Source organism: Lipomyces doorenjongii, assembly GCF_038497915.1.
Source record: "Lipomyces doorenjongii strain NRRL Y-27504 unplaced genomic scaffold V1508scaffold_1, whole genome shotgun sequence".
In the NCBI taxonomy this organism is placed as follows: domain Eukaryota; kingdom Fungi; phylum Ascomycota; class Lipomycetes; order Lipomycetales; family Lipomycetaceae; genus Lipomyces; species Lipomyces doorenjongii.
In genome coordinates, this window is record NW_027118068.1 from 130,814 (window position 1) to 154,572 (window position 23,759).

The following is a 23,759-nucleotide window of genomic DNA, read 5'->3' on the forward strand; positions in this document are numbered from 1 at the left end:
TAGACAGCTCAGCTGCAAACTGCCCTTCGTAGCCGTCCTGACAAGCCAGTAAACAATCTATCGCAATAACCACGTAAAGAACTATATCTGACTTGATTTCTTTGAGACTTTGAGCATCCGAGGATACAGAAATGTCGCCGAGGTCTGCATGGATCCTCTTGTACCTGGGAATCACCGTTCTCACAGTTCTCCTTACACCCAAACAGCTCAAACTGTCTCCTCATTGATCCAAACCTAACGCGGGCCGCAAGTTAAGACCTTGTATGTTTCGCTTCACCCTACATGTGAGTTGACAGATTCTCAGTTTTTGAAGTAACGACGTCGGCAAAAATGTTGGACCAGCGACATCAATATTTTCGTTTGCTATTGGTGTTAGCTAGATCGCGCTACGATGCATCTGACAGTTATAATGATTCCAAAGGAATTCAGTGGATGGAAGAACGCGCCTGCAGAGATTACTGATATGCAATGTACAACGGAATCGAGTCAGATATCGCGTGCCGAAGGCGTCATGGACTAGGTGAAGTGCAGTCGTTTTGCATATGTCAATTTTGAAGGCAGTCACGACCATATGGATACTCTCTCATCATACGAATTATGAGTAAACTGCATGCCCCGAAGGGTGAAAATCATTGTTAAATTTCCATTGCAAATAACACATACATTGTACCCAACATTTGTCCATCAGAAATAGTAAGAACGCTGCAAAACCAAGGAACCAATATATCGATGGCACAACACTGTTAACTCATACAACACTGCTCGATATCGTGACTATAACTTCACTATATGATACTATTGCGACCTATGAACATATCATTATGGCCATAACTCGTATTGTTTATTTTCCAGAAATCGCCCTGCTTGTATTCACACCGCTCAGCTTCTGCAAATAGCTCTGCGTCGGATTCCATCTCCTGACCGATCGAATCTCATCCGCATTGTAACCAGGAATTCTAATATTCCAATTGCGTTCCAAATGCAACTGCACATCTTTGACATCAAGGGTATTAGACTTTCTATGCTTCGCAAGTCGACAACTGAAGGACGCAACCGACGTCACAAATTCGTCAGCTAGATCCAACAATAGCTCTTCCACGTCACCATCAATGTTAGTATCCCGCTCGTCGCCTAGCAGTGGGACACCGTTGATGCTGCTGCTGGTCCCGATCATGTCCTTGACCAGCTCACTTAGCTTGCGCTTCGACAAGACGCGCGCCACGCCGCCATTAAGCTCAAATGAAGGTGGTTTCATGACCGCGGGGCTCGTCATGATCGGAGAGTTTGCGGCATGTCCACCAGAAAGAGAAGGACGAGCAGGTTTGACTGTGGCCGGGGTAGGTTGTTTGATAGAAAGTGTTGTGGGAATCGGCATTTGGTTAATGACACTAGCTGAAGGGTTGAAGATATTTTGACTGTTCATTATCGGTTGCTGAGTAAGAACCGGGCGAGCAGATGGCCCAGTAGGAGTTTGCGGTATCTGTGACGTCTGCCCTACTGCTGCTTGGATAGCTTGCTGTTGAGCCGGAGTCTGTTGCTGTTGGAGCCGCTGCTGTGCTGCTGTTGCCTGGCGCGCCATAGGCGATCCTTGAGCAATAGCAGGTGACCCGGTTCTAGCCGCTGCCGAAGCGGTGGCGGTAGCAGCAGCAGTCGGGATTCCACCAAGAGCTGTTGGTTGCAGTCTCGGACTTAGATTGGAGTTTGTCGTAGCGCCCACTCGGATTGCTTGGGCCCTCTGCGCGCCTGTAAGTCCCGGCTGTGCTGACACTGGTGATTGCATTGAGTTCTGAGGCGAAACTGCTGGTTGCATGCGCTGCTGTTGAGCAGATTGAAGCGCAGCATGTTGATTCTGCTGCTGTTGAAGGAGTTGTTGCTGCTGAAAAGCTTGCTGCTGAGCCTGTGTAAGGGATTGCGGTGGGTTGACGACGCCAGGAGGCCGCGCTAGGTTACCTTGCTGGATAGGGAATGCTTTCTGGGAATTCTGCATAGCCTGAGCCTGAATCTGCGCTTGTTGTTGCGCTCGCTGCGCGATTGAGGCTTGCATTTGCATTTGTTTGCTTCCAGCAGGTTGTTGCGACAACGAATGCTGCATCTGACTTTGTGTCATTGGTGAATTGTTTTGCTGCACAGCAGCCAGTTGGCTCATCAAGTTAGCGGCCGTAAGCGGCTGTCCTTGACTGCCCTGAATCGCAGTTTTCTGAATCTGAGCCAGTTGAGCTTGCTGAGACGGTTGCTGTTGCGGTTGTTGTTGATCCATCTGAGCTTGAGGGCCACTTAGCCGGATCTGCTGCGCCAGACTTTTCGCCATCAGCACGTATTGCTCGCGTTTTACTGTCAACTCACGAACATACTGTTGCACTTTCGCCCGTTCTTCAGGACTGATACCAGGATTCTCGTTCATATATTTTTCGTGTGCATTAATCTGCGCCTGAGATTGCTGCACGTACTTATTTACATGGTTGAAGTGATTCATGCGAACAGAATGCTGCTGGGCGGGAGACATATTTGCAAACTGGGCTGCCTGTGCGGCCTTCAATTGCTGTTGTTGTTGAGGAGTACGGGCTGCCGCCATCGCAGCGGCGCTTGGCGGTAGACTTTGCTGGCTCTGTTGCGGAGTCATTGGCGTACTAGCTTGGCCTTGTTGCGGTAGTCGCGGCTGTTGTATAACCGGCGTCCGCTGCATGGCCGCAGCTAGCTGCTGCTGTTGTTGTGTGGTCAACTGGGCAGCGTGAGCCTGCGCCTGCTGTGAATTCTGAGCCATATACTGCTGACTGCTAGCTTGTAATCGCTTCGCGTATTCCTTTATTTTCGCGGCCCTCGCCATTGCCTGCTTGCCCTCGGCCGTATCCATGCCAAACGACCGAGCCTGTTGCATTTCCAGCTGATACTGCTGCGATAATTTGGCAAATGGCTCTTGCATTTGAGTAACGTTGCCGCCCTGCCGCGGAATCGGTATGCCACGACCCGCTCCGCCGATTTGGGAAATCATATTTGGCTGTCCTCGGCTATGCTGTGCTTGGAACGGCAATTGCTGATGTAAAGTCGGCGTATCTTGTTGCTGCTGCGGAGACGACTGCGGACCATCTTTCATTCCTTGCTGCTGTTGGGCAGACATTTTGAATCACCCGAAACTGTACCAATTGACCGGATTTATACGAGTGAAGTCTTGCGATCTCTTCTAATACTACGGTTAGTCTGGCGTTTCATATTCTTGCGCGAGTGACGGTCTTTCCAACTGTGATATTACCAACAGAAATCACATACCTAGCACTAATCCAGTAGCAAACCCAATTCTTAAACTCTCAACAATCACAAATTATTATCTTCGGCAATAAAAAGCGATACCAAAGATTAAATAAAGCAGCTGTGGGGATCGTCCTGCAGATGGCAAGTTTGTGCGCAACTGTAAGTCTTCTTGTTGGTCCCGTGCAAAAAAAGGTCTAATCGCGGTCAAATCCCACTTATTGGGCCCTTCTCCCACAGCTCATTCGGCCCCAATATTTTACCGGCGATTTCTTGGATAAGATGGGCGACTGTGTCGGTTTGTTCGTGGAGTAAGACAGACAAGACTATGCCGATCGAAGTTGGCATGTATTGAACGTTAAAATACGGCCCTAACCCTCCGAGAGGTTAATGCTTGTTGATGGGTTTTGTAGGTGTCGTGCCACCGACTACTGCACGGGAGAGGGCGGCAAGCTCAAAACCATTCTACAACAAATAATCCTGGACGATGGTCTATTGACGTGGATACTAATCGGAGGCTTTTGATTAAATATTAGATACTTTAGTATTCAAGGTGATAATAGCTTATAAGCAATGTTCGTAAGTGTGGTTGCAGCTATTAACTTTTGGTTCTAGCCTCCTCGAGAATATGACTGTCGAACCCACACCAGTAACCGTATTTACTGGATTTTTGGGTAAGTTGCCTAACGCCGGATAAACTAATGCAATCTCTAACAGTAGTAGGTGCTGGAAAGACTACTCTTCTAATCTGTATGGGGGTCTCTACTTTAATTTCATACGACAACTGACAGTAGCTCAATTAGCTCTCCTGAAACAGCTTCCAAAGGACTATAAAGTTGCAATTTTAAAGAATGAATATGGCGACATAAAAAGTGCGGCTCACAATTTATGGACCTATATTAGACCGGAATGCTAACTCTGTGGTTTAGTCGACTCTGCTTTGGCGACGCAGAATAATGGCAATCTCGCTGGCGTCACGGAGATGTTGAACGGCTGCCTTTGTTGCGTTCTGACCGGGCAAATGCGCGCAGCAATCATCGAACTCCAGGAGAAGTACCATCCAGACCGAATTCTGATCGAGACCTCGGGCAGCGCGTTTCCAGCGACTATTTCAATCCAACTGCGTGATCTCGCCAGGGAATTCAGTGGACAAGCGTCGGGACAAGGTATCCGACTTGACGGGGTCATCAACGTTATTGATGTTGAGAATTTTACAGGTTATGCAGATACGTCGAAGACTGCTTCGCTGCAGGCTCAGTACACGGACTTGATCGTGTTCAACAAATGGGAGAATGTATCGGAGAGACAGTTTGACATTGTGTGGGATAGAGTTAATGACTTGAACACCGACACCCCGAAGATTAAAAGTAATAATGGTAGTATTTCATTAGAAGCGATTCTTGGGATTGATAGTAAGCTTGGCCTGACATTGTTGGAGGCGCCGAGACACCAGAACAGCCATGATCATGCGGGACATAGTCATAACAGCGACGAGCATGTTTCCGAAATCGAGACTTTGACAGTGAAGTTCCCGAAGAAAAACCTGGATGGTAAAGAGTTGACGTCATTTTTCAATTATATCGAGATTGCACCCAAGGATGAAATTTATCGCATGAAATTCGTTCTTCGACTCCCAGGGAGCGCCTTGCCCACTGCGTCAAAGTCAGATAGTTCCGAGCCCCGCACCTATATATTGAATTGGGCATTTGGCAGATACGAGTTTACTTTGATATCAGAAGAAGCAGCTCCAGCATTATTAGATGATTATCTTGCTGGAATTGGCACTGTTATGGTCGGGCGAGGCGACGGACGACGTTTTAGAAAACGCTTGAGCGGCGGAATTTTGGGGGATGGGGTTAAAGTGGAGTTATAATAATGATAGACGCCTAATATAATGTTCGATAGAGCTACAATATAATCTTCGGGGACAATCGTAGCTTCAAAATTGTATATGTTTGTTGGAAGCTTGTGCTACTCAGCTGGAGATGGAGGGTTCTATTAAGGGTTTGGTATTTCGATTTGATGCCGTCAAACCCTTACACCGAACGCGACTAAAAAATGACCATGGTCGAGAAGTTTGATTTGCTTCTGCATTAACCGCCAAATCAAGCAGATCTGTATCGTCGCAGTCACTGTGGCTCGACTAGAATCGACTGTTTGAGAATTGAATCCCTGGGGCAAATGATATTGGGTGTCGGGCGGCACCACGATTTGGTCACAATCTTCACCCTGTCGATGCTACTGGATCAAAGTCCATATATAATAAATCCGAGAAAGAAAGGATTGGTACAAGATGCAGACAGATCCGAGTAATGGCACTCAAGGCACGATTGCCGTGCTGCGGAATTTTCTAATGAATAGGTACAACCCTCAAGTCCAGCTCCTTGATCTTCAGAACTTGTACGGCGACCCGTATCTTTTATCCAACGGCCTATTATCACAAGACAGCACGCGCTCAAAAATGTTTCCTGCTATGATGAAAGTCGCGAGCATGGATTTGAAGAATGTTGAGAGTGTTAACTTGGCGGGGAATAACATATCAGATCTAACGGCCGTGACGACATTAGCGGCCACGTTCCCGCACTTGAAAAATCTTTCGTTGGCGAATAATGAGATTTCGCAGTGGAGACATTTGGATCCGTGGCGACATAAGTTTAGGGAGTTGAGAGAATTGGTGTTGACAGGGAATCCGATTACGGGGCTTAATAATTATAGAGCTGAGTTATTGAGACGGTTTCCTTCATTGAAGATGCTTGATGGTCAGGTTATTGAGGGTATCAATGTGCCGGAGTTCAAGATCCGTGGATCAAGTCCAGCTGTGAACTCATTCGCGGCCAATATAAAGAAACTTCCCGTCAGCACAAAGGCAGGATTTTTCGAGACATCGGAGATTCAGAATATAGCGATGGATTTTCTTGGAAAGTATGTCCGCCAGGGAGATTCTAACAGGAATTGCTCGACTAACAAACGGCTCAGATTCTTCCAGGTATACGACAGTGATCGATCACAACTGATGCCGCTATATGATAATTTGTCGCTCTTCTCGTTGTCGCTAAATACTGGCGTCCCAAGAGATCTTACTGCCCGAGACAACCAAGGCATACAGAATTGGAGCAGCTACATTCCAATCTCGCGAAATTTGACACGCGTTACGACGAGCAATACTCGCCAGAATCGGCTCGCTCTCGGACAGGAACAGATTTCACAACTTTTGCATAAAATTCCGCCATCGAAACACGACTTGTCTGCGCCGGAGAAATTCGCGATCGAAGCATGGACAGCACGTGGGTTGCGTGCGCCGGACGATGCAGGGATTATGTTGATTGTGCATGGCGAGTTCGAGGAGCCGCCGCAGCAGCCAGGGCGGGCTAGTGCGCATTCGTTGAAGCGAAGCTTTGATCGCACGTTGTTGCTATTGCCGGTTCCTGCGACCGGGGCAATCTTGGTGGTGTCGGACCTGCTGACTGTGCGTGGATGGGCTGGGTCCCGGGCGTGGACGCCACGGTAGAAAGGTGTGTATGCGCTTTATGAGCAAATGTTTCTTACCGGTGGTTCTAACTATAGGTTGTCAGGACGGACTACATAAACATGGTACATTTGTGTAATATTGAGGACCGCAGAGAAGAAGGATTTAGTCTTGTACAATATTTAATTTACTAGTGTCGCAAGAATGGAGATAAAGGACGCAGAAGTAGGCGACCAGTCGGGCACATGTATATTTGTACGAAGTTGAACGAATAAATGTAAATATGATAATCGCATGCAATATATAGAGTATGAATGCCACTCTCCTTTGTTAGCGCTCTCCAGAGAGCTGCACGCTTTGGATCAAGACCGGGCGCAAGCTGTTCATCGAGCGTCTCTGATGTCCAGTGTCCAGATACATCGCTGCGAGCCGAAGATGTGAACGACAGAGGATGATAGAGCTGGCATAAAAAGCCACGCATCAATCTCGTGGTTAGAGACGAAACCAACGGCTGTCTCGGCCCCAAGTGGCCGATTATCGGGACGATGAATAGAACGCGAGTGCGTCAGAAACAGAACAGTCGGAGCAGCAGACAACGGGACTGCGGTGTGATACGAGACAGGTCATTGGGTATGATGATTCCAGACCGCTAAAGTGGCCACGTGGTAATTAAGCGTGCCGCGCTTGCACTACAGACATAGTGACGTCTTCGGGTCCCGATAAGAGAAGAGCAGCTGCGAAAGCGCTGGTGAGGTCGAAGTACCTACTTCGAATATATGCCAAAACTCGCACACATGGCACCTGTCTCCACACTGCGCTGCTCTCGGATATCCATATCCATATCCATATGTTAAGTGGATATGTCAATGCACGCATACAATTGACAGATACCAATATCTTCGCACCCAGTATTCAATTAATTGAAAATCAGAGGCATCCGGCAGACAAGAACACAACACCACCTAACTGTCGAGTTGTGGCGCGTGAAACATATCCTCGTCGGAATAGATACATTGCTTTTGGCTTCTAGAAGTCGTGTCGAATCAGCGCCAGTATAAGTGGATTTGGACCATGTGGGCCAATTGCCTCTTGGGTGGTTACTGGGTCACGTAGCAATTCAGACGCGGCAGCCCCAAACTATACATTTACTGACGGGACTTCGCTATTTCTACTTTTGGTACCGAGCCGTTGACGAATGACAGGCTGATGACATCCTAGTCCGATGACTGCACGTTACATGGGCTAAATTACGTCCATACATCCGCGTGATATACTCCACGGAACTGTGGCTATTGCCGGGACAGACGCCTGAATGGACCGTTCCCGCTTACGGCAAGAAATAACCACATATAATGCAGAGAACGGAAGTTCGGGTTGCTATGCCGTGCGCCAATGTAGCTTACTAACTGGAGAATATGTTTTGATTAATGTTCTTCTATATTGCCTATGCTAGGTGTTAATTACTCGGCTCCGGCAGATTCGCGTCGGCCGTTTACATTCTACCTGTGCAATGGTTGTGAGAGCAGCCGACCTGCGACCGGGTGGTCATTGATATCGCGCGGTCGGTCTCTGTAGAACAATCGTAATTGAAGTCGCGCACGCGGCCAGTGTTAGCATTGTTATTGCGATGGCAGTGCTTGCGGCTCACGACGACTGGTTTGAGGCTGGCGAGATATGTCTAGCCGGTGTTTCCATCTCCACAATATCCGGGGTACAAGCGAGACACCTACGCCGAGGATAATGTCTCCCCGGCTTCCCCACCGGCCCTTCACGAATTCTCACTGCTCATCCATCACGATTGTTCTGCTTCAACAAAGGCAGGGGTTGTGCTGCATCGTGGCTTCCACGTGCTCTTCATTCAAGTCGGACGTTGTCTCGGTATCTAGTTTTCCCGTTTACCGCTCTCCTGCTCGGCCGTCTCTGTATGGCCCAGGTCACAGTAAACGTACCCTGTTCAATTCTTCTCTGCATCCCGTCTCTTGTTTGTGCGCCTCGGTCGCCGACGTAGCCAATCAGTTTTTTTTTGTACTCTGTCGCTTTTACGCACCCTGATCGTGACGTGCTCCGCTTGTTCTTGCTGTCGATCTCAGGCAATTTATATATATATATCCTCCTCCACACCCTCTCTCTCTCCTGTGTTACCATTCACTGACCACTGGACTCCGTCCGACCGACTGCAAACGCTATCTCACGATTTATCTATACCACTTGATCAGTCTCGATCCGTTCTTTACTTTGCCTGTCGCACGTTCTTTACATTGTTTGATCGCACTCTTTACCTTGCACTGTATTTTCCACCTTCGCGATGCAAACTGTTCCTATGGTTTCGGAATATTCAGCCGTCTCTTATGAGCCTCAAAGGTACGCCACTCATTCATTTTGTGCAAGGTGGTCATGCTAACTAGAAATAATAGTCTTGGACGGCCATCCCATAGCCACCAACCTGTTGTGGTCCCTTCACAAGTCTACTCTCTACCACTCAGATGCTACGACTCCTCGCCAATAACTTCTGCTGATGACTTCATTAGCAGTGGTATGTAACGGCCACTGATTTGTATCGTGCATTGATATTGACCTGTAAGAAGTGTACTATCCTCCGCCTTCTCCACACGACGAGCCTTACTCTGGCTCTTTCCGCTCGTCCTCGGTCGCACCCTCTATTATAACATTCTGCGATCCCAAGTCGATTGAGATGCATTCCTATCCTCTGATGGCACCATACATGCGAATATTTGCTGGCTCAGATTCGCTTAAACGTAGCCACGACGACTTGCTTACTCCAGTATCCGTTCCAGATGAGAGCATTTATGGCACATGCCACTATGATAGAACATTTTTCAACGACTTTGATCTTCCGCGACTGGCATCTAGCGGTAGCGACAGTACAGATTCTGAGGATGAGGCACTGGACATCATCTCTGTCTCTCCACGCTCCGTCATCAGTGACAATATCCTGATGTGCGACAGTAGCTTATCGTCATCTCTCATTTCTCCCGCGCCGTCTCCCGTGTCCGTTGGTCGAATGTCATCCAACTTCTGCGGCTCCCCTTCGGTTCCTGAGATTCCCACGATGCCCAGTACCACACCAATGGTCACATCCTTCACTGAGGACAATGGTGTAATCGTGAGAGACTACGTCCAGAGACGGGGCCGAAAGCCAAGTCTGATCGAGGATCCCAGCAAGGCTTTTGTTTGCGCCCACTGCAATAGACGATTTAGAAGGCATGAGCATCTAAAGCGTCATTTCCGAAGTCTACACACTCGCGAGAAACGTACGGTGTTCAATGCTACTATTACGAAAATCTTACACTAACGTACTACGACAGCCTTCAAATGCGAAGAATGTTCCAAGAGCTTCTCTCGCTCCGATAATCTTGCCCAGCACATTCGGACTCATGCTCGAGGTGGTCGAATTGATTCCGCTGATGACAATGACTTTGAAAATGATTCCGACACTTCCGAGGGGTCATCCAGCAGAAGACGACGATTTCCAACGTCTGCAACGTCCTCGCCAAACAGACGGAGAGGAGGTCAGATATCTACTTCCGGTGCACGATCGGGAGAGTCCCGTCGTCGCACTAGCCGTTCGTCAAAGTAGCGGCTACAAAAGTGTATAAAGAAATCGGATCAATTTCCATTCGTGAAATGAAGCAACAAAAGCGCGTCTTTCGGAAATCGGCGTTTTTGTAAATATATCGATACATTGTTTTAAATACCGTGGGCTCATGAATTTTTTTTCCAAATATGTGTTAGTAGCGGATTATTTGAGGTTTTCTTCCTTGTTAGGGTCTATTTATAATCTTATACATCCTACGCAACCTGGACTAAACAGATGTGTAGAGTTGTCTCAAGTAATTTCAGTCCTCGTCTTTACGACTATAATTTTTCAAAACTATTCAACTCGTTGCGACCAAAAGTCGGCGAAATCATACTTGAGCAACGTAGTAATATAAATGCGATCGTATACAATTTGCTTGTTTTTGCTGCGTTTCGTTTGCCTGATATGCGGCTTGCCATCCTTTCCACGGGTATCTCATCAACAGCACTGTGAGGCACAGAATATGCCGGATGTGCCAGTTATGCACAAATTTATCCGGCTCAGGCTGGAATTATGCTCTGATACCATTTACAGATTGCTATGGAGCTGGAAGCATGCTTGCAGGGTAGGATGGATGACTGGAAAAATTTCGTCAGTACTCAAGCCTAAGGCTGCCTGTTTACATTGTCCCGCTAACTCGGTAATGGATGGCCAGGACACCATGACGGCATAGAGATTCCATGGGCTTGGTACGATGGTTATTTGTTAATACGACTCTTTGGTTGGACAAGAACCGAAAGTTGTCGGTAATCACGGCCAGCATGCATGTATACGCGCTCCACCCTCTTCCCATGTGCGACACTTTGTTTTGACTGTATTTGACGTGCAAAGTGCGCTTTGACCGATAAAGATATGCGTTTTGAGAGTGCGGATCGAGAGACTGCCCCTATTCGTCTTGCACATGGACGCTACATTCGTGGACGTGACTACCAGAGTAGCATCATATACACGAAAACATTGAACCCCGGCGAGTATAGATTGTAGCCCAATTGCTTAGGCTACAGGTATCCCATATCATGCTAGAAACGGGAAATAGCAAGAAGATATACAGCAATTCGAGAATGGAGACTAGATCGATGATGTGGGCTAATGACGTCATTGAAAGCAGTAGCCTCATCCGAATACAGATGCCGATGGATCGAACTATGATCCACGTCGTAACCAGGATCTTGGCATCGCATGGCGGCGTTTGCTGAGGGTAAAGAGGCTAATCATTCCCGAGGGAGTTCCAGAAGGTGGGCAAACATGGAAGAGTGAAATCATCAATTCATGTTCTGTACGTCGATACCCAAAACTAGTTAACGCTTAAAGGTTAACTAACATTAAATTCACCGAATCTCGAGAGAGCGTATTGATATTGAGACCCCAAAATTATTGGTATATTTCAACTGAACGAGCGAATAGAGTTCAAGTTCCTTTAGTATTCCGGTCCGATTCTGGAATTATGTTTCACTTACTGTCGGCATTGAAGGTAGTCTCTGAGTCTTGTGTATGGCTGAGGGGCTGATGGCCGGCGGGTCTTAGTGTATGTGTCGTTCATTGGCGCGTGGTGAGACTTCATCGTTACAGCGTGGTAACATGACGACTCATCAGTATTCCATGTGTGAAATTGCGACTCGACTCATGTATGTTCATTAATGTTCAATCTCAGTCATGCTTATTAAAGCGCGCTCGCTTATTAGGCATTTATTGGCGTAAGTGATTACGATGGTGAAAAGATCATCGTACCCTCCTTCTTTCTTGAATCCAACGATCTTGAGTGTATTAGTAAGAGTTTAGCAATAGTTTATGAATTACATGAGGATTCTATTTCTGTATAAATGGAATCTGCTGTCAACATTACCACCTCATTAGCAGTCAGAAGAGGAGTACTGAGCTCGCCTAGGAGAGCGAGTCAAGATCATCTGGAATACCAAATTCTTTATATACCATCTGTACGTCGGTCCCTTGTTCACGGAAGTACCCTATCACAGAAAATATGTTATCTATATAAATTAATATCAGCTCTCCTTTTCTGTTCGTATACAGATGCAAAAGGTTTACCTGTCCATCTGTTAACAGCTTCTTTTGCCTTGGTGAGAGCATGCTGTTGGGTTTCCAGCAACTCTGGATCACAATCACTATACTTCGATATAGCAGCATTCAATGCGGATAGATTTGATTGCTTGGCGTCGACATCCTTTAGCAGCGCTTCTCTCTCCTCCTATTAACTAATTTAGCCAATACGTCCAACAATTCTTCAGCAAGGACCTAGTACAGTTTTCTCCCTCGCGGCACTTTCAAGCTGCAACTTCTCCTCCAACAGTGCAACATTCTCGTTCGCAGCTTCTACCTTCTTCCGCATACTCTCTAATTTGAGTATACGGCTACGACTGGCATCGGACGGGAAACTCCAGTAATAATTACCAGAACCAATCTTTTCGCATCGCACCAGTCCGTCGTCGATAAGGCCCTGCAAAATATCCTTGATTTGCATAGAGTTAATTCCCGTTGCTTTCGCGCCTTGCCGTTCGATATCTTTTATTGCGAAGAATGAGAGGGAGTCATGGAAAAATGCGAGGAGACGCGTCGCCTTTTCGGCGGCGGACATTCCCTTCCGAGACTAATTCATATATCAATTAGTTACGCTGCTATATGATTTGATATCCGAAGTGATATTTACCATTTTCACATAAAATCGGATCGGCTCGGATCGGTTCGGATCGGTCGCATCAGGCGTGAATTGTGGAGTACGTGTCTGACGAACAAACTGAACAAGAGAACTTCTAATCATGTGTATTGGCGTGTTACACGAAGTCGTGGAGGCTTTGTGTAACGTCACAACGACCGGAGGTTTATAGCCACGATGCTAGTCACCGAGATAATTTCCCTAATGTTGATTCCATTTGATACATGCAGCTCTATCTGGTTAGCAGCCATATTCCCCCCATTTCTTGTTTGATAGTGGCGGCCAGTGGCCGGCCATGGTCACCAGGAATCACTGCGAATAATTCAGATCGTAATTATTAGATTTTCAGTCAGGACGACACACAAGAAGGTAATAATAACCTTGTATTGCAGACTACTTAAGTCACTAACCCCTGATCGAGCGATTTCCCATTACCCGCCTCGGGAACAAGGCGATGCCTCCTGAAAATCGAGGCTTCTCGATGACCGCTGCTGCAACCTGTCCTATGCCGCCGCTCCTTCATCGCCCAGACTTCCATAATATTTCAGTTGTCACGGAAACAGTCAATCCTTCAATTAAGGTACATATAATATGTCGAAACGCCAACAAGTCAAGAACGAGGCGCTACTCCGGGAACTGTATGAGCTTCCCGAGAATCGCCGCTGCGCGGACTGCGGTGCCCGGAATCCAGGTATGTTTTAATACTATTCGGCGATGCGTAGACGTTGTGATCAGGTCGCTAATAAATGGACAGGATGGGCGAGCTGGAATGTATGTTGATGGAATCAATGGTCTTTGGATATAACATTAACAGCGTGACATCTCGTAGCTCGGCGTTTTCTTGTGCATTCGATGCGCGGGAATCCATCGAAAGATGGGAACTCATATCTCCAAGGTTAAAAGCCTTAGTGTAGATACCTGGACCACGGAGCAGATCTACGTATGTTTGTTGTTCAAGGTAAAACTTCGATTGCTGACTTCTGTTGCGGCAGGCCATGAAAGAAATGGGAAACAAGAAAGCGAATTCGATTTGGGACACAAATAATGAGAGAAGTCGTTATCTGGGCACGTATGATGGTGATGACGATAGGTATATTTGAGATGACTCATGTTCTTCGTCGTGGAGGCGGCATGCTGACTGTCTGGCTTCCAGTGTTGTCGAGCGGTACATTCGGGATAAGTACGAAAGAGGAAAATTCAGACGAGATATGGAAGGTTTCGCACAAGAGCCAGCCGCATATGACAATGAGTACAGTTCATCAAGCCGGTCTGGCCCGTCGTCCTCCTCCTCGAGATGGTTCAGAAGAAGCAAGAAGGACCAGTCCGATGGAGACAATCATGTGGAATCTTACGAATCAAGGCGTAGCAGAAGGAACAGAAACGATGACGTTTATCATATGAATGATCGACGGAATACAGTGAAAAAGACTTATGAGTATGACGACGATTATGAATATGAGGACAAAATCTACAAACTCTTGGAGATGGGTTTCAGCGATCGGAAGCGAAATCTCGAGGCTTTGACTAAATCTAACGGTGACCTTCTTACCGCCATCGAATATTTGACAAACGGAGATGGGTCTGAAAAACGGCCTGCATTACCGGCGAGACCAAGTAATTCGGGACCCTCGTCGAGTGAGACATCGCAAGCTCCAAGCAGAAACGTTACTGGTGCGGCGAATCCTCAGCAGGCTCAATACACCGGAGCTCCGTTTGGCCCAAGTCAAACGGTGTATGATCAGTTCGGGAATGCGATAGGCGTGTTTCCTATTCAGCAATTCCAACCACCGACTGGTCCACCTCCACAATTTGCGCAGCCGACTGGTGCTCCAGAGCAGAGTCAACAGCAGAGGCTTCCTCCACAGCCTACGGGTGTACCTCAAAATTTCCAACCGCCAGCACATCCTCCTCCTTGGTTCCAAAGTCCTATGGTCACTGGTGCACCGCAACCATTTAACCAGGCTTCGGCCGCCAGCCGACAATTTCCATCCTTCGGAGCGGGTGATAAACAGTCCCATCAGCTCGCAGCTCAAACAACTGGTTATAATCCGGCACTACAACCCACCAATGGGTTGGATGCTACATTAAGTAACCCCGCCGCGGGTTTTTCGTATCAGCAACGCCAGATACGGTCGCAACAGCCGCAGCAGTATGACAGCTCCCTTTTCTCGCCACAACCATCAAGTACGCAGAATGGTGTTATCCCGACGGCAACTAATTCGCAGTTTCTGGAAACGCAATCGTTTCCTCAGAAGCCGCAACAGTCTTCGGGTGCTTATCAGTCGGCGGACCTACTTGTAGGTCTCGCAGACAATCACGAGCCTAGCTCTCAACAACAACAACAACAACAACAACAACAACAACAACAACAACAACAACAACAACAACAACAACAACAACAACAACCACCTGCTTCCTTAACATCCGCGTTCCAAAATATGTCACTACAGTCAAGCCAGGCTGTATCTGCGCAGACTCACTCGTCGAATCCTCTCTTCGGGCAGCATCCATCGCAGCAGCAGCCGTCGCAGGTCCAATTCTTACCTGCACAGCAGCAACAGCAACAGCAACAGCCTGCGGTTGCTAACCCACTGTTTTCGCAACCTACCGGCTTCCAAAGGCCACAGGCTACTGGCTACCCACAAATGCCACAATACAATATCTCGTTCCCGCCTCTACAACCGCCTCTCACCGAAGGGGCGGCACTCCAACAATCTCAACCGCAACAGCTAGTGCCCCAGCAACCACAACAGATAGGGTTTTACCATACATCGAGTAGTGACACTCGGCAACATCCACTTCCCACGTCGCTTTCTCAACAACAACCTCTGCCACCTCAGCATATGCCACAGCTAACACAGTTACAGCAACAACCATTTGCTTTGCAGCAGCCGATGCAAACTGGATATGGTCCCAAGGTTGATAAATCTACTATCTTGTCACTCTACTCTCATCCCGACTATTATTCCTCCCCTGTTGCACTTCCGGTAGGTGGCGTCCCGCCAGCTCCAGCTGATAATCATATGCTTGGTGATACGAGCAGCACGCAGGTAAACGGTGCGGCTAAACCTCAAGAGGACACTCGCGCTCTTAAGCCCGGCCATCGCAATCCGTTCCTGGATAAGCAGCAACCACCCACGCAACCTCAGGAGCAATCTCGCGATATTCCAGTTCAGCGTGAACAGACACTGAGGTTTGATGATTTTAACTCCGGTAGGGTTAGTCCAGATGCATTTGGTCAGCTGAGCGCATGGACCGGAGGGAGCAATGCTAGAAGGTGGTGAAGAGTATAAGCGGAATAACGTTGAAGGTCATTGGTTATTGGGTGGGGATGTTGATAGTACTTTTGGCGACATACTCTTGGCATTTTGCAGTATTTGTACCGTGCTGTGTTTCGTCCTAGGTCGTATGATTTGTTTTATAACAAGTACGATAAATAATGTACTTATTTCTGTATAAACGATAAAGCACCACTTAACGCCAGACATATTAAATGAGATGCTAATTTACAGCGGTAAACAAAACACGAATCCAGGTACTGCACCGAAGGCATTGCACCAACACTTCCCCATCGTCTTCCGCCGCATCTATATCATTCACCGCGTCTTCTAGCATAGCTTCAGACAAAACATATGCATATTTCTTGCAGCATCTACATCCGCGATACCACACATGCTGGATCAAGCAATTATCAGTTGTCTGCCCTTGACATATATCTGACTCTTCGTCGCCATCTAGCATATGAGCGACACATAAATTACCTTCATCAAACTCATCCAAATCGACACCTTCTGCTTGTGCATGTATTCTCGTGGCTCGGTTGTCTTCTTCGCCAAGGTCAAGCAATTCGGCGTCATATTTCTGCCTTCTTACAGGTGACGAGAGGGTCGCATATGCTTGTAATATCTCATCTATAGCGACTGTGAAGATGTCATTACCAACATCTCGCAGTTTATCAGGATGGTATCGCAGTAATGCAGCGTGATAGGCCTTCCGAATAGTCGCTATATCTAGTTCTGGATTATGTGGTGGATGTGGAAGAGACAGTGCTTGGTAATGATTCCGGAAGTGCGGGGCCATGTTATATGTTGGTCGCGTTTAGAAGGACTTGCTGAATGCAACGTGTATTATCGTTGACTTAACATTTAGAACCGAGTATTACACTTTAAATACGAGTGATCTTGTGTAAGTTTTGGTTTGAAAATTTCTTGATGAACGGTCAACGAAATCATTGGGAACTGGGTCACCTGACTTTACCGCATGAATTATTGGAAACTTTTCGCGGCTTCCAACCTCCACTCAAATTTAGATCGCGAGATTGTCAGCCGAGCTTGTCTGACCTGATTCATCGTATATTATATTCATACTTACTGAGAAATATGGTGTCGCAGGTAGCTCGACGTGGGCCAATGTCCGCTGACGAAATAATTCAGAAAAAGAAAGACGAAGAGGCGGCTTTGGCGAAGGTATTCATCCCTATTTATCAATTTTTTCCGGCTTCTGCTTCGCCTACAAATATTGACAAATTCGCTTCTATAGCCAAAGTTTTTATCGAAGAAAGATAGAGAACGTATTGCGTTAGAGAAACTTGCTGAACAAAGAGAAGCCAAGCAGCAGCAACATCAACAAAACGGCACGTTTAACGGTACCACGAGCACGAACCGTATTACAACTAATGGAACTTCGTCGACTAGTAATACACCGATCCCGTCTGCCCCGCGAAGTATGCAACAGCAGAAGGGAGATTATTCTCGGAGCTCTAAAGGATCGAGTAGTAATGCAGCGAAGGATCCAAGTCCGCCTTCAGAAACGGAAAATTTGGATCCCGAAACGAAGTTATTGAGAGAGAGGTATATGGGTATTGCCGAAGTACGACGACAAAAACGGCGGAGGACTGCTTCCGACCGAAAGTTCACATTTGACTGGAAGACGGAGGATGATACGTCGTCAGACTACAACCCGATTTACCGTGGCGAAGTGTCCGCGTCACTTGGATTAAAGAACACAGGCGAGGCTGAGGAGAAGAAAAAACGCGCTCTAGAATTGCAAGACATACCGCGTAAGAAGAAAGATACGGATTGGGACAGCATGCATTGGAGCGAGAAGCCACTTGACAAAATGAAAGAACGTGATTGGCGAATTTTTAAGGAAGATTTCAGTATTTCTACAAAAGGTGGATCGGTACCAAATCCTATGCGATCATGGGGAGAGTCTGGATTACCACCCGAAATCTTGCGCGCTGTTGAAGAGGTGGGGTACAAAGAACCCTCAGCAATTCAAAGAGCAGCTATTCCCGTTGCACTCTCCTGCCGTGACGTTATCGGTGTTGCCGAGACAGGTAGCGGTAAAACTGCAAGTTTCGTCTTGCCCCTACTATCATATATCATTGAGATGCCAGTTCTGAACGAAGTCACGAAATCTGATGGTCCCTACGCTATCATCTTAGCGCCTACAAGAGAGCTGGCCCAACAGATCGAGACGGAGACACGGAAATTTTGTAACAGACTTGGTTTCCGTTGTGTGTCCATAGTCGGTGGTCATACTATTTCTGAGCAGTCTTTTGCATTACAGGAAGGCGCTGAGATCGTTATCGCCACTCCAGGTCGCTTGGTGGACTGCATCGAGCGACGAGTTTTGGTTCTTAGCCAGTGCTGCTATGTCATCATGGATGAAGCTGATAGAATGATCGACCTTGGATTTGAAGAGCAAGTCAATAAGATCCTAGAGGCACTGCCGGTTACGAACACTAAGCCAGACAATGACGACGCCGAAAACGCGCGGTTAATGTCGACCTATCTTGGAGGAAAGGACAGATATCGGCAGACAATGATGTATACTGCTACCATGCCTCCTGCTATTGAGCGAATAGCGAGACAATATTTGCGGCGCCCTGCAACCGTTATCATTGGAAGCGCCGGTCAGGCTGTTGGCACTGTTGAACAAAGAGTCGAATTTGTCACAACTGAGGAAAAAAGAAAGCGCCGCATGGCTGAGATTTTAAACTCCGGTGAATTTCAGACACCTGTTATTGTCTTCGTCAATATCAAGAAGAACTGCGATATGGTCGCGCGTGAGCTGAACAGAATTGGATGGAAAGCTGTCATATTGCACGGTGGCAAGTCACAAGACCAGCGAGAAGCCGCCCTAAAGCAGCTCCGTGATGGTGAAGCCGATGCTCTGGTGGCGACAGATTTGGCTGGCCGTGGTATTGACGTTCCGGACGTTAGTCTAGTTTTGAATTTCAACATGGCGAAGAACATTGAGGACTATACTCATCGTATCGGTCGGACTGGTCGTGCCGGTAAATCGGGCGTTGCGATGACATTTTTGTCTAACGACGATCAGGATACGTTCTATGACTTGAAGCAGATGCTCTCCAAGAGTCCTCTAAGTAAAGTTCCAGATGAGCTGAGAAGGTATTTATGTCCCTATGACTTTCAATTTGTAAAATTATTAACTCCGTTATAGACATGAAGCAGCCCAAGCGAAATTTGCTGCACGAAAAACGATGCAGAACATCCAGTGATTACTCTGCCATGTATATTTGATTGCGATTACATTTGTATATTACAGCTGGAAGTGGGGTAACTAGGATATTGGGAGTTTTATAGCGTTAATTACATAGGTGCATTTAATATTGCAAATTAGTATCCTTTCGCCGAAGCGGAAATTCCTGCATAGGTCTGTGATTTAATACCTATGCAAGGTTTGATGCATGCGTCTTCAATTTCCTATAGATGCCATGTCATATTGCCTTGCTAAAGCAACCCACATGACAACTTCCTATCTCGACATTCTGGATAGAAATTTCTCGCACAGACGAAGTTTCGTTATGTCCGATTGTTCTTGGGAGGTGTTGTTCTGATCCGTTTGATCGTGCAGGAGGATTGCGTCTGTTTTTACGGATTGCTATCGCGATGTTGCTTGGTCCCCTGATCTAGAGATATTTTAATATTCAAATATGGCTGCAGTCGTTGTTTATATCATTCTGTGATATACTAATGACATATTTACGATTGTTTATACGCTACGAAAATCTGGTATTGGACATTGCCGGAGTGAGCTCCACCAGGCTCATTATCACTCTTCATTCTACATGGCTCGCGCTTTTGGGTTGGACCGATCAACAGGAAGGTAGTGGACTGTCGTTCTCACAATCAGCGCCCAGTGCTTAATGGAGTGCCGTGGAGTGCCGCACGTCAAGTTTTTATAGATATCGGGAATGCGAGCCAGTAATGGTCATTTTGCCGGATATCGGCATCTCGCGATGAAAAGACTAATTGACACATCGACTAGATAGTTATACATGTGAGCGACGTAGCTGTAATCCATTGCAGGTCATTGAGCCGAACACAACCGTATCATTCATGTTCTACATGCACTTGCCTCGGAGTCGCCGTCGAATAGGGGCGGTTAAGTCGATTCTAAGACACTTGACAACAATAAGGTTTCATTAGGACAGTTCTCATCCAAATATTATACAATTATTTTGTAACAACTGCTTTCCAATGCACAATATTTGACATAGTATACAATATTTTATCGCCGTCGTTCCCAAATCTGTATGCAGCTCTCGTTCAAGAAAAGAATCTCTCTCCGAATATTCTCAATGTACAAATCCTGTATCTGGAGCCACTCGTCCCTGGCCTTATCTTTTAGTTGCACACGATATACATGCTTTTCCTCCCCTTGCGGTGTAAATACAGACTCATGGGTGACATTGGCGACTAAATCATACAGCATTGGCTCAGTAGCACCATCGACGTCTATAATTAGCATCAGAATCTCCGGACCATAAACCAAAAGTTGTGCGAAACTCACATGGCGACATGTCTAAAGCTATTGACTGGAACGTTACTACTGTATGATTGATTTCTTCGATCAGGTTTGTTCTTGTAACCCGTTTGATATGGAAAATGAGGTATGGCGGAAGCTCGGTGATCTTGTACCGCCGGCGATCGCCGGCGAGTTCTTGGGTCGTTGAGCCGTCGTATTTACTAAGAATAGTTTGCAACGGGACCTGCAAATACGTTAGTCATCTGCCAGGGCTGTTTGTGAATTTGATCTGCCCCTAACCTGAGGAATAATATTCTTGTCGATGTCACCTTGGAATAAAGGCGCTGGAGGTAGATCGAGAGATAAGAACATAAATGGAACCTCATTCTGTTGAATCTTGCTGTCGGCTTCAAATCGTAACCTATCACTCGCGTCATCATGAGTTGTAATCCTTTGTGATTCGACCCGTATTATTCCTTGAAAAATTTTCTGTACAAAGCTTGATTTCAATCTTGTCTTTGAACCACCAAGGGCAAGATGTAGGTTATTGAGAAACCAGTTGAGAAAGTCAAAGGGATCGGCCTGCTCGGTAATTCGAAACCTTTTCTTTGAAATAGCAGAAACATGCTGCAGAAGTTCATGCGGAGAGACATGGCCCTTAAATGCTCGGTTATTCCATAGTTTTCGTACCAATATGCTGAGTCTTTGCACTGCGCACCTGTGTTAATAGCAGGACGGTAGAACCTTTCACATCACCTCAAGAAATTCCTTACCTAACTCTGGCTTTCCCTCAAAATTCTCCAATATCAAGAAATTCCGTAGTGGCGCTACATGCGCCAAACTCTGGACTATCACATTCAAATAATCATTTTGCTTAATATTATTCATGCCGATAAACCCAGGTCGGTAAGGCTTGTGATTCAAGTCAAATGATTCAATTGGCTTTTTGTCCAGTAGTGCCACATCTTTCTTTGTGAAATTTGGGTTAACAACGTATTTGATATCGTCGAGGGCTGAGGACTTAACCTCATACGATTCGGGCAGCACGTAGACCTTGAGTGTTTGTAAGTTGATGAATACATGGTGATCCTCGTCGACACTATGAAAATAGGCATGTGACGATTTGCCACGACCTATAGTATGTCAATAATGATGTCAACGGATGTCAGAATCGGTAAGTCAATACCGACCTTGGAAATATTTTCCGCACACTAAACAGGCATAGACGTTAACGTTCGAAAGTGAAACGGAACATAACTTTTCAAAGTCGAAATCCAGTCTCTTCCGGTCGACCTATGTATAGTTAACATCAACATTTAGCTATGCCATTAATGGCCACTCACGGTCTCTAAATACAAATCTGCCGCAACAGTAACAGCTGGTTCCTGTGCAGCTTGATAATCCTCCTCCTCATAATCTTCCTGATCACTGCCATCGCTCACATCTCCATTCTCCACATGCTTCCCATTCGAATTTTCTGAAATGTCCGGACTCTCAGAGATGACTCGTATCTCAGCTTCATCCCTGATTTGGACGCGTTTCCGAGGAGGACTCTGTCTCTCATTCAGTGACCCAGATCGCTTTGACATCTCGCACCTCGGTGTCTTGCCGTCAATAATAAGGAAAAACTTGACAGCTGAGCCGTACTCTGTAAGTTTCGCGTCCTTGCTTTGTGGCTTGGTCGTTAATCGATGCATATTAGATTAATACACCTTTCGATTTTACAGGAGCGATGGTGAATCCATAAACTTTAATTTCTGGGTTAGGCAATTTTGGCTTCCCGAACCGAAAATCGGGTGGACCGCCTTCTCCCAAGTACATATTATTTTCATCAACGATTTAAGCGGTTGTACAGTGTGCTGCACCCAAGTCGACAAGCGAATCAATTTGGAGCTGGGATAAACAGATTTTCTCGGAGCTTGAGCGACTGAGGATAATATTAGGACATAGATAATGGCGTCGAAAAGTACACAGTCAGCACTGGAGATATTTAAACAATTGCCGCCAGTATTAGCTCGGTTCTTCAAGACATATCCACCAGTGCCAATAAAACAGTATGCATCGAAACCGACACTGACTACAGCACCTGATCGCAATCCGTTTTTGATTGCGTATCACCCCGTGACAAAGAAAGCCCATGAACCAAAAATTTCGTTGCGGCGACAGAGTGATTTGTATAAATTAGCGAAGCAGTTTGGATTAGAGAAGACGTTACCACCTATGACCAAGAAGTTTGGCGTTCAGAAGATGGTGTCCAAGAAGAGTATGAAAGGAGTTGTTAGACCTAAATTGCACAAGCACGAGAGAACAGCTGAGGAACGGTACGTTACAATCATCATTGGCTCGGCATATATTGATGTACAGTTTATGGGATGCTAATATATCATTTTAGACGGGCAAAGCGCGAGAAGGCTATTGCAGAGGCTGACGAACTTATTATTAAAGTCAAGGGAGTAAGTCGCTGGTCAACATTTTGTACGGGCATCAGACTAACACACTTTAACAGAAACGTTACGCCAAAAAGACAGCTAAGCGCGCTCTACCGCCTAAGAATCTTTTCTGAAATTTCTTTCCGATTGAACTGTTCGCTACCGTCGATCGACGTCCCCTGTATAATAGTTTGGTTAGTGGCAATGATGAGAATATGTATCTACACGATTTTTTTTTGAAGTTTAGTGGATTAAACTCGATTTCATAATTCTGTGCCAGCTTGACGGTGCCATTGTCATGTGTAGCCGCGCTTGTTAATCGCGCATTCTGTCAGCGTGTGTGGGTTTTGCACGGCTATACTATCATTTGGTATGGAGTTTTTCTTGTATTGACTCGTCGTGTCGTTTATGGAATTGTGTCACGTAACCACAGCGTAACTTCCGGCTACTATTGAGTGGGTAGCCGATTATAACGCGGGACGCCATCGAGCAACGGATTGTGGCTTTCTCTGACATTAATTCTGAAGCTTTACTAGTTCGTCGTTGTTCACGTTCGGTGGATAGCAGACAGACGCGTGA

At 46.5% G+C, this 23,759-nt stretch overlaps 10 protein-coding genes across 10 annotated transcripts; 6 read left to right on the top strand and 4 right to left on the bottom strand.

Moving 5' to 3' along the window:
- Positions 1-838: 838 nt before the first annotated feature.
- On the bottom strand, positions 839-3,584 carry V1508DRAFT_407454 (transcription initiation factor TFIID subunit A-domain-containing protein; the record flags this gene model as incomplete). The annotated part of the gene is made up of 2 exons (XM_066938869.1): positions 3,265-3,584; positions 839-3,178 (listed from the first exon to the last, which is right to left on the bottom strand). The coding sequence occupies exon 2, from the start codon at positions 3,113-3,115 to the stop codon at positions 842-844; it is 2,274 nt and encodes a 757-aa protein (XP_066798956.1). The 5' UTR covers positions 3,116-3,178; positions 3,265-3,584.
- Positions 3,585-3,674: 90 nt separating this feature from the next.
- Positions 3,675-5,189, top strand: V1508DRAFT_407459 (CobW/HypB/UreG, nucleotide-binding domain-containing protein). The gene is made up of 5 exons (XM_066938870.1): positions 3,675-3,796; positions 3,859-3,917; positions 3,967-3,993; positions 4,047-4,115; positions 4,173-5,189. Exons 2-5 carry the CDS (start codon positions 3,872-3,874, stop codon positions 5,114-5,116), a joined length of 1,086 nt encoding a protein of 361 aa, XP_066798957.1. The 5' UTR covers positions 3,675-3,796; positions 3,859-3,871; the 3' UTR covers positions 5,117-5,189.
- V1508DRAFT_378581 (uncharacterized protein) lies at positions 5,190-7,029 on the top strand. The gene is made up of 3 exons (XM_066937628.1): positions 5,190-6,165; positions 6,220-6,755; positions 6,816-7,029. The coding sequence occupies exons 1-2, from the start codon at positions 5,537-5,539 to the stop codon at positions 6,749-6,751; spliced, it is 1,161 nt and encodes a 386-aa protein (XP_066798958.1). The 5' UTR covers positions 5,190-5,536; the 3' UTR covers positions 6,752-6,755; positions 6,816-7,029.
- A 1,859-nt stretch (positions 7,030-8,888) lies between these two features.
- V1508DRAFT_3418 (uncharacterized protein) lies at positions 8,889-10,485 on the top strand. Its single transcript, XM_066936668.1, has 4 exons — positions 8,889-9,070; positions 9,124-9,242; positions 9,292-9,981; positions 10,036-10,485. Exons 1-4 carry the CDS (start codon positions 9,015-9,017, stop codon positions 10,305-10,307), a joined length of 1,137 nt encoding a protein of 378 aa, XP_066798959.1. The 5' UTR covers positions 8,889-9,014; the 3' UTR covers positions 10,308-10,485.
- A 1,551-nt stretch (positions 10,486-12,036) lies between these two features.
- V1508DRAFT_407471 (Mnd1 family-domain-containing protein) lies at positions 12,037-13,356 on the bottom strand. The gene is made up of 4 exons (XM_066938871.1): positions 12,970-13,356; positions 12,565-12,909; positions 12,351-12,510; positions 12,037-12,292 (listed from the first exon to the last, which is right to left on the bottom strand). Exons 1-4 carry the CDS (start codon positions 13,078-13,080, stop codon positions 12,189-12,191), a joined length of 720 nt encoding a protein of 239 aa, XP_066798960.1. The 5' UTR covers positions 13,081-13,356; the 3' UTR covers positions 12,037-12,188.
- A 210-nt stretch (positions 13,357-13,566) lies between these two features.
- On the top strand, positions 13,567-16,259 carry V1508DRAFT_394210 (uncharacterized protein; the record flags this gene model as incomplete). The annotated part of the gene is made up of 5 exons (XM_066937990.1): positions 13,567-13,666; positions 13,730-13,746; positions 13,805-13,915; positions 13,968-14,065; positions 14,129-16,259. 5 exons carry the CDS (start codon positions 13,567-13,569, stop codon positions 16,257-16,259), a joined length of 2,457 nt encoding a protein of 818 aa, XP_066798961.1.
- A 144-nt stretch (positions 16,260-16,403) lies between these two features.
- Positions 16,404-17,185, bottom strand: V1508DRAFT_378592 (uncharacterized protein). Its single transcript, XM_066937629.1, has one exon. It carries the CDS (start codon positions 17,053-17,055, stop codon positions 16,477-16,479), a length of 579 nt encoding a protein of 192 aa, XP_066798962.1. The 5' UTR covers positions 17,056-17,185; the 3' UTR covers positions 16,404-16,476.
- A 169-nt stretch (positions 17,186-17,354) lies between these two features.
- On the top strand, positions 17,355-19,501 carry V1508DRAFT_394212 (P-loop containing nucleoside triphosphate hydrolase protein; the record flags this gene model as incomplete). Its single annotated transcript, XM_066937991.1, has 3 exons — positions 17,355-17,441; positions 17,515-19,391; positions 19,444-19,501. 3 exons carry the CDS (start codon positions 17,355-17,357, stop codon positions 19,499-19,501), a joined length of 2,022 nt encoding a protein of 673 aa, XP_066798963.1.
- An 804-nt stretch (positions 19,502-20,305) lies between these two features.
- V1508DRAFT_407481 (uncharacterized protein) lies at positions 20,306-22,435 on the bottom strand. Its single transcript, XM_066938872.1, has 6 exons — positions 22,095-22,435; positions 21,942-22,044; positions 21,525-21,884; positions 21,052-21,461; positions 20,797-20,995; positions 20,306-20,741 (listed from the first exon to the last, which is right to left on the bottom strand). Exons 1-6 carry the CDS (start codon positions 22,338-22,340, stop codon positions 20,515-20,517), a joined length of 1,545 nt encoding a protein of 514 aa, XP_066798964.1. The 5' UTR covers positions 22,341-22,435; the 3' UTR covers positions 20,306-20,514.
- Positions 22,436-22,601: 166 nt separating this feature from the next.
- Positions 22,602-23,702, top strand: V1508DRAFT_3018 (mitochondrial 54S ribosomal protein mL59). The gene is made up of 3 exons (XM_066936602.1): positions 22,602-23,072; positions 23,144-23,204; positions 23,258-23,702. Exons 1-3 carry the CDS (start codon positions 22,705-22,707, stop codon positions 23,312-23,314), a joined length of 486 nt encoding a protein of 161 aa, XP_066798965.1. The 5' UTR covers positions 22,602-22,704; the 3' UTR covers positions 23,315-23,702.
- The last annotated feature ends 57 nt before the right edge of the window (positions 23,703-23,759 follow it).